Below are 13045 nucleotides of genomic sequence, written 5' to 3'. Positions count from 1 at the left end.
GAGATCCCAGTAAACAAACCACAGAAAAATATATTCCTCAAAGATGAAAATGTCCAGCGGATGAAAGTACCCGGCCCTACTGCTCATCAACGGCCTTGTATATGTAAATCCTGCCAGTACGTGAGAGATAGACATAATGCTTCACCTGTGAGAGTATACAGGTACGACACAGGTGAGGGGAGTGAGTTTACCTGTAGGTGGGGATGGGGAAGGCCTGGGCACTGCAACAGAGAGAGAAGTTGTCTCCCTGGTGAGTCAACTCTTTAGTGACGGTGTCTCGTGGCGGCAGCTGAGGCGCCGAGCTGCCCACAGAATCTGTCTCCCAATAATTTCACGTTTACTCCCCCTCTCTCTCTCTCTCTCTCTCTCTCTCTCTCTCCATCAGCTTACATACGCGTCGACACTCCCTGCTATATTTCGCTTTCACGTTTAATACAACAGCACATAACGACGGTCATCTAAGGTCCAATACTTCCTGTTAGGGGTTTACCACAGACGTATAGAGGCAACAGACGAGGTAAGTGAGAGAGAATAAAACACCTATCATGTTAAAAATAAACGATTAATATTAACATTTAATAAAAACAACTTTCTCTCTCACAACAGCACGAGTTCTGCCCGCCAGTGTCCCGGGTCCCTCATGTGTTGGTTTGGTTTGATGTTGTGAGCCTTTGGTGCTGGGTGAACCTGGACGTCACAGGGGGTGTGGTGGCCCGTGGGGGTGTGAACTTGGCCGTCACACAGGGGGTATTGGAAAGACTGGCCGTCACACAGAATAAGCAGTGTCCAAGATGCCCTCAGCTCCACAACACCAATAACCACCACATGAGTGTTACCCAGGATAGTAACCCAGCCACACTAACCAACGTACCCAAAATTATATAACCAACCAACCTAAGTACAGTCTCTGGGAGCCCTTAGGGAGATAAACCAAACGCTCTTTACCTGTGAGGAACTGCAGGTTAATTGATTACCAGGTGACAGGTAGGAGGGGGAATGAGTTACCTGTAGGTGGGAGTGGGGAAGGCCTGGGCGCTGCACAGGAGAGTGCAGCTGTCTCCCTGGTGAGTCACCACTTTACTCACGGTGTCTTGAGGCGGAAGCTGTGGCGCCGAGCTACCCACGGAATCTGTCTCACACACACACACATGAGACACGTTGATCCTCTCTCTCTCTCTCTCAGGAGCCTACATGCAGGGCGGTACTCCCTGCTACAAGTGGTTTAATCATAGCCACAATACACCGTGTACCACTCCTCTCTCGGCCGTCAAATGGGAAAAACTCGAGATTCTCACAAATTCCCCCGACGAGTCACGTTAGTCTTGTCATTTTTATTATAACTTTTCATGGTGAAGGAATTTTCAGGTCGAGGAAATACTAACAGCAATCTCTAAGACACGGGGGATAACATTTACGGTGCGAGAAATGACGTCTGATGAGATTTTAAATGGAAACTTTGACGGATAACTGCTAAATATGAAGCGTAGTTTAAGGCGCTACATACATATTATTATTATTATTATTATTATTATTATTATTATTATTATTATTATTACAAAGACAATAAACCCATCGAGAATAATCGAGTAAAAAACATGAAAAGCCATAAAGCATGGATCCGAACACACGACATATGAAGCCATCAACCGTGGATCCGAACACACGACCCATGAAGACATCAGTGTAGATCGAACACACGACATATGAAGCCATCAACCGTGGATCCGAACACATTAACCGAGTCAGTATGTTGTTTTGAAGCCAACGTCAAGAAGTATGTACTGTACGTCATTAACTTCCCTAGAGAATGATGATAGTTATGGTAGTAGGTTAGGTTAGGTTTGGAAAATACCTGTAGGCTGGTGGAGGTGAGGCCTGGGCGTTACACGGTAGAGCGAAGCTGTCTCCTGCTGCTTTGTGTTTGGCGCTGACGGTGTCTTCCGCGGGGAGTGAGGGAGCCGAGCTGCCCATGGCCTCTGATGTATATACACACACACTCGAATTAACTCCCTCACACTCCCTTTGACACACACACACACACACACACACACACACACACACACACCTGTACAATGGCAGGTAATGACTTAAGAACCACTTGAGGGAAACTCTCCACACTGGTGGTCGAGTACCGCACATCAAGTAAACACACCGTCGACCATCACCGAGGCCCACCCCACCCCCTGTATTACCGGGCACCTCACCACGTATATGTATATAATATGTATTTACTATTATGTTTCAAAAACAAATCATACACGTCAATCAAGTTTCCTTAAAATAAAAAGATTTAAATGTCCCCAAATCGTCAACCATATATGATCTTTACTGAACAAGTTCTATCAATATGTTTTGGGTAAATAATGTAGTGGGTGTGGCAGAGAGGTACAACACCCGGCATACTTGCCACGGTACATACATAATGTATAAACCTCATATCAAGGTTTATACTATAGGTAAGTCAACCCTGAAGGCCCTCGCTTGTCCCACTCCCGCCAGGTTTATAAGACGAGGAGCGAGTGTATAAACCACAACCTGTGATAGGTTGTATGAATATTAAACTGGTGGTCTACACGACTAACAGATCGCTCAGGTCTACGTCGTGAGTCGTAATAATGGTCAACCGGCGAGGCTCCTTAATATTAATGGATACTTCTGACGCTACGCCAGAGGGAAGCATCTCGTGAGGACCACTAGGGACTACACCCACAGTCTGGCAGCACCGGGAGCTGGGGCATCAAAACCTAGTGAACACAAGACCTAGTGGACACAGGGACCCGAGGGCATCAATACCTGGTTGACACAAGACCTGGGGGACACAGGGACCCGAGGGCATCAATACCTGGTGGACACAAGACCTGGGGGACACAGGGACCCGAGGGCATCAATACCTGGTGGACACAAGACCTGGGGGACACAGGGACCCGAGGGCATCAATACCTGGTGGACACAAGACCTGGGGGACACAGGGACCCGAGGGCATCAATACCTGGTGGACACAAGACCTAGTGGACACAGGGACCCGAGGGCATCAATACCTGGTGGACACAAGACCTGGGGACACAGTGACCCGAGGGCATCAATACCTGTTGGACACAAGACTAAGTGACCAGTCTGGCAGCAGCAGTAACACCTACCTGAACTGAGGTGTTGGGTGGCCCTGGGCAGGGCAGGCGAGGGAGAAGGTGGTGCCCTCAGGCTTGCTCTCAGAGTGGATCTTGTCGCTGGAGGGCAATTTAGGCCCCGAACTGCCCACCGGCTCTGAGTTACAACACACCTCAAAATCAACATCCCTCCCACATCACATTACTGGAACCTGAACCCTATTGTCATCTGCCAAACTCTTCAACAACAAACAAATAACGTTAAATGTCTTGTATTGCCGCCAACAACCAAATGCTCTGATATACAGTAAACAGGACGACTTAGGTGATACGTTGACCTCTTAATGTAGTCAGTGTTCAGACCAAGACCCTCCCCCTGTTGCTGCACCTGTCACACCCTCCTCCACTCTTACCCTCAATACCTCCATCTACCACGACCTCCTCACCTACCTGTTGATTCCTTCCACTACCTGCTGACTCCCCCTCTCCCTTTCTCCACGTATTAGTTCCTCCCCCAACATCTTCTTTCTTCCTCCTCTATCCTTCCCCCCCTTTACTCCTTTCACTACAGCTCATTGGCTACGCTTCTTCCTCTCTAACTCACCCCTTACCTCCTTCACTCTTTCCCCATTTCCCTCACCCTTCTCCCTATTCTCCGTCATTTTTCCCGTCTTTCCTCACTCTCCCCCTCCCTTCTCCACACCCGCCACAACAAAAACTGAACTCATGGGAATCTACGTAACCATTGACTGCCTGAAGGAAAATGGCGGTGTTGTTATGTTCTGTGACCCTCAAAGTTGCATGTATCATTAAAACAAGTGTAATAACTGCTAAAGAGAACAACTTTTGTATTGAATTTGTGTGGATTCCGTCCCATGTTGGAATTAGGTATCATGACCGTGCTGCTCGACTCGCCAATGAGGCATGTAAGAAAGAAAATGTTGACCGTGACCTTGACCTGTTCAATGCTGTACTTAAAAGCATACAGGTCAAAATCATGAACTCTGACCGAGAGGAACTGAGAAATGGAGGGAGACCTGGTAGTTGTGGCATTAGTAAATATTACAAATTTTGTGACAAGAGGTACCGGTAAGGACAGAACCAGACAATGTGATGTAGTCGTGGGCAGCATTAGGCTAGGATACAGACACATCCGGCAAGTTAGTGACGCTGTACACATACCGGAACACTCAGCATGTAAACTTTGTGATAATATAACACTAATGAACTACTCTATTATCTCCTCTTGTGTATGAACCTCTATCCAGCGTGACGGTGATCGGTGACAGCATCTGACTGATCGCCTCACATTAGGCAAATTGTACCTCAATCTTGCCAATAAATTTAAACTAAAAGCTTCCCCTTCCTCCCCGTCCGCCTTCACTCCCCTCTCCCCTCACTCCCACCCCTTCCTTGCCCACCTCTCACCATCCTCCCTCACTCCCACCTCTTCCCTGCCCCCTCTCACAATCCTGCATAACCCCTCCCTCGTCCCCCTGCTTCCCCCAATCCCCTTCATCCCTACCCTCCTTCACCCCCCTCTTCTCTCACCCCCTCACCATCCCCCCTCACTCCCACCTCTTCCCCCCTCCCTCTCACCATCTTCCATTGCCCCCCTTCGTCCCCCAGCAGTCAGCAAGTGGTAGCGTTACCCTGGGGGGGAGGGGGAAGAGTCTTACCGCACAAGAGGGACGGGGAAGCCTTGAGCCTCACAGAAGAGGGAGACGCTGGTGCCTAGGGGCTTCACCACCGTCAGGAGGGTGTTGACACGTTCCTCCCATGTGAACTTGGGCGCCGAGAACCCCACCGGATCTGATGATGACGATGTGGTGGTGGAGGACGAGAGTGGAGGAGAGCGATGACGTGTGTGGACGGTCAAGGAAGACAGACACGAGATGGTAAATGTTGAGACAGATAGACAGAGAAGAGAGAAGGGGAGAAGTAATCTAGGGATAAAACAGACACTGAGAACCTCAGCCCCCCCGGCCGCCATTCACCCCTAGTAGCTCTCACCTCATAAATATAACCCAGATGTGTGTGGATACCCTTCATAAAAACAGTACAGCCACCTCCACACAGTAATGACGGACACACACACACACACACACGTCCCTCTCCTCCCATAACCTGGTTCCTTTACCTCCGCCATAGTTCAGTGTACGACCCATGCAGCTCCCCGGACCAGCAGCTGATCCACCAAGCTGTGACTGTCAGCTGCTCAGACCGTCAACAGGTGTTAACAGGTGACAACAAACAGAGCAATACCTGGTGCGTGGTGCCGGGTGAGCCTGGGCGGAGCACAGGAGGGGGAAGCTGGTGTCCTGTTGCCTGTCGGTGGCCACGCGGTCCCTCGTCGGGAATCTGGGTGCTGACGCCCCTACCGGCTCTGTACACCATCACCACCACCACAACATAAACAAAAATATCTCAACTAAGAGCTCATAACGGGACTCGAACCCAGCATTAAAACACAACCCCTCAGCCATCAGCGTATGAGTAACTAAACATACACCACTATATACACTTACGAGTTATATGTCTGTATGTATGCTAATGACCGGGATCCTTACACAATGTCTCAAGTACCACTCGAGTTTGTGTGTAATACCCGAGGGTCTTTATGGGGGGTAAGATAAGTTGACATCTTACCTTCAGCCAAAGAGATAAAGGTGTTCACGGTTATCTAGTTAGGTGGAGGAGGAGGGTGGTGGAGGTAACACTCAAAGGTGGAGGAGGAGGGTGGTGGAGATAACACTCAAAGGTGGAGGAGGAGGGTGGTGGAGGTAACACTCAAAGGTGGAGGAGGAGGGTGGTGGAGGTAACACTCAAAGGTGGAGGAGGAGGGTGGTGGAGGTAACACTCAAAGGTGGAGGAGGAGGGTGGTGGAGGTAACACTCAAAGGTGGAGGAGGAGGGTGGTGGAGATAACATGTTGGGACGTGTGGTTACCGAGGCTCTAGTGAGTATTGCCGACAACAGGTGGCGCGCGCGTGTGTATGTGTGTGTGTGTGTGTGTGTGTGTGTGTGTGTGTGACCCCAAGTGCTGTACAGTGTTGTCACGTGACCAAACTCGATACTGTCAATCAAACATATGTATACGGTGTTTGGTTGTAGCCCGCCCGATAGATCTAGCTACCGTTCAGAGACAACTTGTGCCCAGACAGATAGAATGACGGACGGACAGAATGACGAACGGACAGAATGACGGTCGGATAGAATGACGGACGGACAGAATGACGGACGCACCAAACCAATATGAACCAACTTTCCTGAACTATTGATCTACAGCCATACAGACAGACGGATACCACCATTACTCTACCCCACAATGACCCACGACCCACACCCCCACGACCCACGAAGACTGACCAACTTACCTGAAGGAGGGAGCGGGGTGTGCCTGAGCCTGACAGTGGAGAGAGAAGCTGGTGCCCGCGTCCTTCACCTTCGACCTGGAGACGTCCTCGCTCGTGAACTTGGGGCCCGACAGACCGACTGGCTCTACATCACCAACCGGACCAAAGTGTCAACAACAGGGACGAGGGGCTACGGTGAAGGCAGACACCGTCAATCAACCAAACCTAACCAAGACCTAACCAAGACCTAACCAAATGCTGTCCTGGGATCGTTACGTGATGTTTGGTTAGGATACTTTTGGTTAGGTTACTTTTGGTTACATAGTATTAGGCTAGATTTGGTTAGATTTGGTTTAAATATGTTGGTTCGTGTCTTCTGCTTTCATTACGTGGTTAAGCGCCGTAAGCTCCGTCATGTTCGTGGAACTTCCCCAACACTCTACATGTTACACGGAGGGAAGCAACAAGGGGCCGTAGTAAAATGTTGTTGATTGCACCACCACCTGTCTACTGTCACCTCGAGCACGACCTATGACCACTATACTGCCATGTCTTCTGTCCACTGAAGGTAAACTTCACCTTACGGGTCTATCACTCATCAAATTTCCTTACTAATAATAATACAAATATATTTGTGTACGTGTGTTAGGGTGCCATGGAGGCGAGCGAGAGTGTGTGTGTGTGTGTGTGTGTGTGTGTGTGTGTGTGTGTGTGTGTGTGTGTGTGTGTAAGGGCGTGAGTTACCTGACGGAGGGTACCGGGAAGCCTTGAGCCTGGCAGAAGAGGGAGAAGCTGGAGCCTTGGGTCTTTAGTTTGCCTCGTGTGAAGTCCTCGCTGGCCAGCCTGGGGGCAGAGTGGCCCACGGGGTCTGGCTCACCCAACACAGGTTAACACTCAGTAATGTACAGTACTCCCACAACTCACCACCAAACTCTACTTTACTTTACAGCCTTAATGAGACTACCACACTACACTACGTAACAACATTCACCAAGAGCCTGAATGTGTGTTTGGTGCAGCATGAGCTATATGTCTACCGTTACCTACACCTGCCTCCCCCTTAACTCTCAACACTGTACCCACGGTGTTATGTAACGAGGAGCGGACACCTTGTTCAGTTCCGGCCAGTCAGCGAGAGACGATTGAACAAGAACTGGGTAGACTCAAAAACAGTCTCAAAATATCTCGTATTAAGCAATTTTTCAGTACAGAGTTAAGTAAGACCTTGACACTGTTACAGACCTCTAACAACACTAACACGTTCATACACTGGCCACACACACCATGAAGCCAGGTAACTAAGGTATAAGAAACTTGTCGCTCTGTCATGACAACATTTACTGATGTTGCTATGATGTTTCTCATATCTACTGGACACAGGCTCTTATAGGTCTGCAGGGTACAGACATAAACAATCTGGTTGATCACGTGTACTTCAAGTAACTCGTCTAGTCTCTCTTGTGTCTCCCCATTTGTTTATTTTTACGAAGACGTTGCCAAAACCTCAGGCCCAGGATGTTGACGTCATCTTCTCTGACTATTAAACACAACCAACTGATCTTTACTAATTTGCACATTCTACAGCGTTTATCTTTCCTGGGATGAATTACTTGGAGTCTGCAGACGATGGATCAAACCTTACACGAGCACAGCAGCAGGAGACCTACCTGAAGTGTGGGGTGGGGTAAGCCTGGGCGGCACAGAACACGGCGAAGCCAGTGCCAGCCTCCACCAGGGTAGTGCGGGACACATCCTTATTCGGCAACTTCGGGGCAGAGTGACCCACGGGAACTGTTGTGAGGCGGAGACCAGGTTTGTTTATATTACCTAATGCTAATGAACAACTCGTGACTAACACCACGAGGAGCTCTGGGTGTACCCTCCCTTAACGCCGAATTACGACAGGACTCAGTAAACAGGAGTGATCTTCGCCTCGGCCACGTGTCTAACTCCCCCACCATCAGTGTCTCAGCTGTTGTGACGTCAGGAGACAATAACAATCAATCTGTCACACTGTTGGGACCACCAAACTGACTTGGTGATCCCCCTGACTCAATGCCTAAACGTGTGACGCTTCAAGACCAAAATCAATACAGAAATTACGTATAAAGAACTAATGTATGATGCTCGGCAGTACTGTGATCAACACCGGTGACTCCAGACGGCCGCACGGAACACACATCACCAAGACGATATCTTTAAGCCTTTTGGGCAGGGAGGACAAAAACACAGGAGCATTTACCTGAAGGAGGGTGTCGGGTGCCCCTGGGCCTGACACAGGAGAGGGAAGTCAGTACCAGCCTGGCGTGCCTGTGTCCGGGACAAGTCTATGTTGGGGAACTTGGGCCCCGACAGTCCCAACGGTTCTGGGGGCCACACAATACTGTTAACTACTGAGGTGAGTCACTACACTACAAGGAGCCCTCTCTAGGCACAGACCGACACACGCCTGTCTCTCAACACCATAGTTCACCTGCCGCGACAATAACTTTGGTTACAAGTTTGTTGTCAGCGTACTGTACTGTCTCCATACTAACGACCGACCTCACGGCCCCGGGTGAATAACTAAGTCAACCAAGAGTCAGCCTACCTCTTATGGCAGGTATATAAAGATGTCCACACCAGCTGCTCCGGGTATCCGTACATAATTTTAATGCATTAATTAAAAGTTAATAATGTTACTATAACTCCTGCTTTAACAACAGTTACACCTGCAGTTCATAATTTACTGTATCTTATAAAAACCAACCGTAGTGTTGAGATACGGGCGTCACCATGGTCTAACTGACCTTGTGATTGGTCTATAACAACCTACTGCAATTGATTTAACTTAATAACAGCATGACTGTTGTTGTAGTGTTCAACTCTGCCTATAGGCGACGCCACCATATACCACGGACACTACAACATGTGTGTATATACTACAGGTCCTCTCACCGCTTCTGGTCAACAGTAGTGTAGCGTCACGCCCCACGACTGAACTAACGTGACAATAACATCATAACTCACATGTGAGGCCAAGAGATGTATTAATTGTTGTTGGTGTTTGCTTTACATAAGAGAGGAATATTATCAACAGTAACAGTGAGTTTTATCATGACCAATAACTCATCTACGTCACTCCTCCATGTGTGTCACCACAACACCTTCCCTGATCACCTGCTGTTTACCTGGACACGATTCCGAGGGCAGCTGCTGCCTCCCACACCTAGTATAAAACCAAACCTCCCTTGGGTGCCACAAGTTGTCTTCAACAGTAAAAAGTGAGTGTTACCTGAAGGCTGGGGCGGGGTGGGCCTGGGCCTGGCACGACAGTGTGAGGGTGGACGCCGCTCGCATGGACTGGCTCCTGGATGTGTCAGCGAAGGGGAATTTGGGCCCCGAAAGTCCCACCGGTTCTGTCAGGTCCAGGTGGAGTTAACACTATATTACTGTATGACCTTCACGACCCACCTGCCACGACCCTCTTGTAGTCATACCCAAACTGCCCGTCTCCTGACGTCAATTGACCAATACTTTTTCTCCTGACGCTGGTAGTGATACTTGTCATCGAAGAATTATTGGATGTTCTTTAGAAATCGCGTAGCTTGATTTCGAAGCAAAAACACTTGAGGTTCCGTGTGAGGTTGAGGATTAATATTTAATATGTCGATATATCCTTACAGAAAACTTATATCCCATAGCAATAGCAGTGTTATTCCCGGCGTGTCGACCACAGCTTATAGAACACTAAGAACAATGTTGACTTTTCGTGGCTGTACAGTTTGTAATGAATATAAAACTCTTCATAACCGAACACCGAGGTAAATGGTCAATGGAATCAATTTACATTACAGTAGGAACAAAATATTAGATGGTTTAAGAAAACCATCAGTGACTTAGAATGGTCAAACATTTCCTATCAGTCACCTATACCTGTCACGGCCACCAGGAGCAGGGAGTGTGTTGTGTACTGCAGGTGTTACAGTCACCACCCGTGGGAGAGTATAATGCGTCCTGAACACTAGTGAGGCAGATAATGGTGTTACCTGGTGGAGGGGACGGGGTGACCCTGGGCCTGGCAGAAAAGAGGGAAGGAGGACCCCGCCCGACGCCCGTGTGTCCGGGAGAGCTCTGAGTCCGCCAGCTTGGGTGCCGACAGTCCTACGGGGGCTGAGGGAGGAGGAACACTGTCTCTCATCATGCTGACCACCATACCTCACCCTGTCTCACCACCCCAAATACATTTCGTATAAAGAGCGTCTTAACGTGAAACAAATTTCCTCCTTCTCACAACGACAAATCTATAAAAAATAACCAGACCACGAATTTGCTGAGGTGACGTGAGGACTCACTCAGTATCCAGCAGTCCACCAACTTCTATTAATAGTAACGGTTGCTGAGGTAACTAAAAGAGCGCGGAGGTCAGTCAATACGCCATCTACTGTTGTTGTTGTTGTTGTTGTTGTTATAGTGTAGAGTGAGCTACCGAGAGGCGGCTCTCACCCTTCTCTCATGGTCACAAATACGTTAATGATGTACACGAGCAACACAACGACAATGGCGCCTCCACCCCACATAATATACACTGTGCTGCCTCTCACATGACGGCTGGTACTGTGACCCTCAGTTGTGTCCTCAGTGATACACTTACTACCACCTGAGGCTCTTGTTGTGATCCCAGCAAGTGGTGTGACACATGTGTTAGGTTAATTTACTTAAAACTGCCAACATAATGTCTTACCTTAAGAGGTGAGACAGTCAGTGCCGGGCTACCTGGCCCCACCAGCCCCTTAGTGGGCTCCCGGACTACAGGTGAATTTCCCTACCTGAACTGAGGTACTGGGTGGGCCTGGGCGGGGCAGAAGAGCGCTGTACCTAGACCTCCGCCCACCTTGGCCCGGGTGAGGTCATCTAGCGGGGTCCTGGGCGCCGACAACCCCACAGGATCTGTGACCCAACAACACTCCCTCTCACTCTCCGCCGCCACACACTGGAGCCATCACTGGTCGCCTCACTCCCCACCATCCTCACCAAACTACACGACTTATCAACTGTATAATCATAGAGAACTTACGTGTGTAACTTTGTGATACTGTTCTTGACAAGACTTTACTTAACGTACTGACACTATTTCTCTTCAGACAGACAAACAGTACAGAGGAAATATCGACCGCCGGAGACAAAAATATACACAACACAACACTAAGCGGCCCCCCCCGTGAGTGTCCCTGGCCAGGCTCAGGTCACGTGACACTTACAAGGATTCACACTTCACTTGACTCACCTCTGTACGGTATACTTAACTACATAACCTACACTATATTGATGGACACCTTACATCTCGTCACTGCTTCAGTCTCCTAATGTCACTCTGATCAACGAGGCGCCATTATTGTTGTAGGTACAGTGGCTAAAACAACTATCTGTGCAAACTTTGTGGGAAACAATATGAGACCGTGGACGATAAATTTTGGTATATGAGGGCTGTCACTTATGAGGGCTGTCACTTGTCACACGTAAAATTTCGGAGCATATTGACCCCCACCTGCACAGATAGTTGTTTTAGCTACTGTACATGTCTGTGTGTGGGGCACACACCACACCCACACTACACGGCTTCTGTACCACGAAACATGTAGATCTCTCTCTCTCTCTCTCTCTCTCTCTCTCCACAAGTAAGGTACCTGTAGTGTGGAAGAGGGAAGCCTTGGGCCTGGCACAACAAGGGAAAGGTGACTCCGGCTTGCTGGATGGCCCTCACAATGTCCACACTGGCCACACGGGGCGGGGAGTGGCCAACAGGCTCTGTCAGGGCCACATGAGACAAAGGTCACACAATGCCACCTTCTTAACCAACTAAAACTACCTTGTAAAGTTTGTAAAGTTTTGGGGGTCAGTTAGGTTAGGTTAGGTTCGGGTAGGTTAGGTTATGGTAGGTTAGGTTAGACCATCTGGTAGGAGCCTTAACTTGATGGGTTAAGATAGCCGCCTCTCGCCCCAGCAACACAAGTGACAGAATAGTCCCCCCCTGAACTCCCCCTCCCTCTTTAACCCTAGTCTCTCCTCCTCAACCCCTAGTCTCTCCCTCCTCAACCCCTAGTCTCTCCCTCCTCAACCCCTAGTCTCCTCCTCAACCCCTAGTCTCCCTCCTCAACCCCTAGTCTCTCCCTCCTCAACCCCTAGTCTCTCCTCCTCAACCCCTAGTCTCTCCCTCCTCAACCCCTAGTCTCTCCCTCCTCTCAACCCCTAGTCTCTCCTCCTCCCTCCTCGTCATCCTCGTCAAAAACACTACATAACCACGGCGCTCCACTTAACCACGACGCTCCGCTTAACCACGGCTCTCCGCGTCCAAAAGACTACCTACAGAGTTAAAACTGCCAACTCTGCCACAAGACTCACTATTAACCACCCAAGGCGAGACTCTCCGCCGGGGGGGAAACTTTTGAAAATATTTTGTTGTTGTTTTGTTAAGCCAGCAAGTTCTTCTCTTATGATGAAACAACTTAAGGTCATACATATATAACGTGTTGGACAGTCCATCTTAATATACAGTACATTTCTCGGGATTAACCACGACACAGCCAGCCACGACACAGTCAACCAC

The 13045-nt window shown here is 49.1% G+C and overlaps 1 protein-coding gene across 50 annotated transcripts in view; it reads right to left on the bottom strand.

Moving 5' to 3' along the window:
* The window catches only part of LOC121876609 (Down syndrome cell adhesion molecule-like protein Dscam2), a 254991-nt gene that overhangs the window by 177763 nt on the left and 64183 nt on the right, over window positions 1-13045 (bottom strand). For 8 of the 50 annotated variants that reach the window (XM_042381873.1, XM_042381874.1, XM_042381826.1 and 5 more), the window contains exon 5: window positions 4784-4916. The exons of 33 other annotated variants lie outside the window; for them this stretch is intronic. In XM_042381873.1, coding sequence (XP_042237807.1) covers window positions 4784-4916 — 133 coding nt within the window. Of the gene's footprint in view, window positions 1-1852; window positions 1977-4783; window positions 4917-5369; window positions 5491-6480; window positions 6605-7203; window positions 7328-8126; window positions 8251-8701; window positions 8826-9733; window positions 9858-12125; window positions 12247-13045 lie in introns of all 50 variants that reach the window. 9 more of the 50 variants (XM_042381856.1, XM_042381880.1, XM_042381869.1 and 6 more) reach the window with 8 other exon arrangements.

Source organism: Homarus americanus, unplaced genomic scaffold (assembly GCF_018991925.1).
Source record: "Homarus americanus isolate GMGI-L3 unplaced genomic scaffold, GMGI_Hamer_2.0 scaffold28, whole genome shotgun sequence".
NCBI classification, from domain to species: Eukaryota; Metazoa; Arthropoda; class Malacostraca; order Decapoda; family Nephropidae; genus Homarus; species Homarus americanus.
The sequence above is the reverse complement of the archived record's forward strand: the minus strand, read 5'-3'. Positions and strand labels throughout refer to the sequence as shown.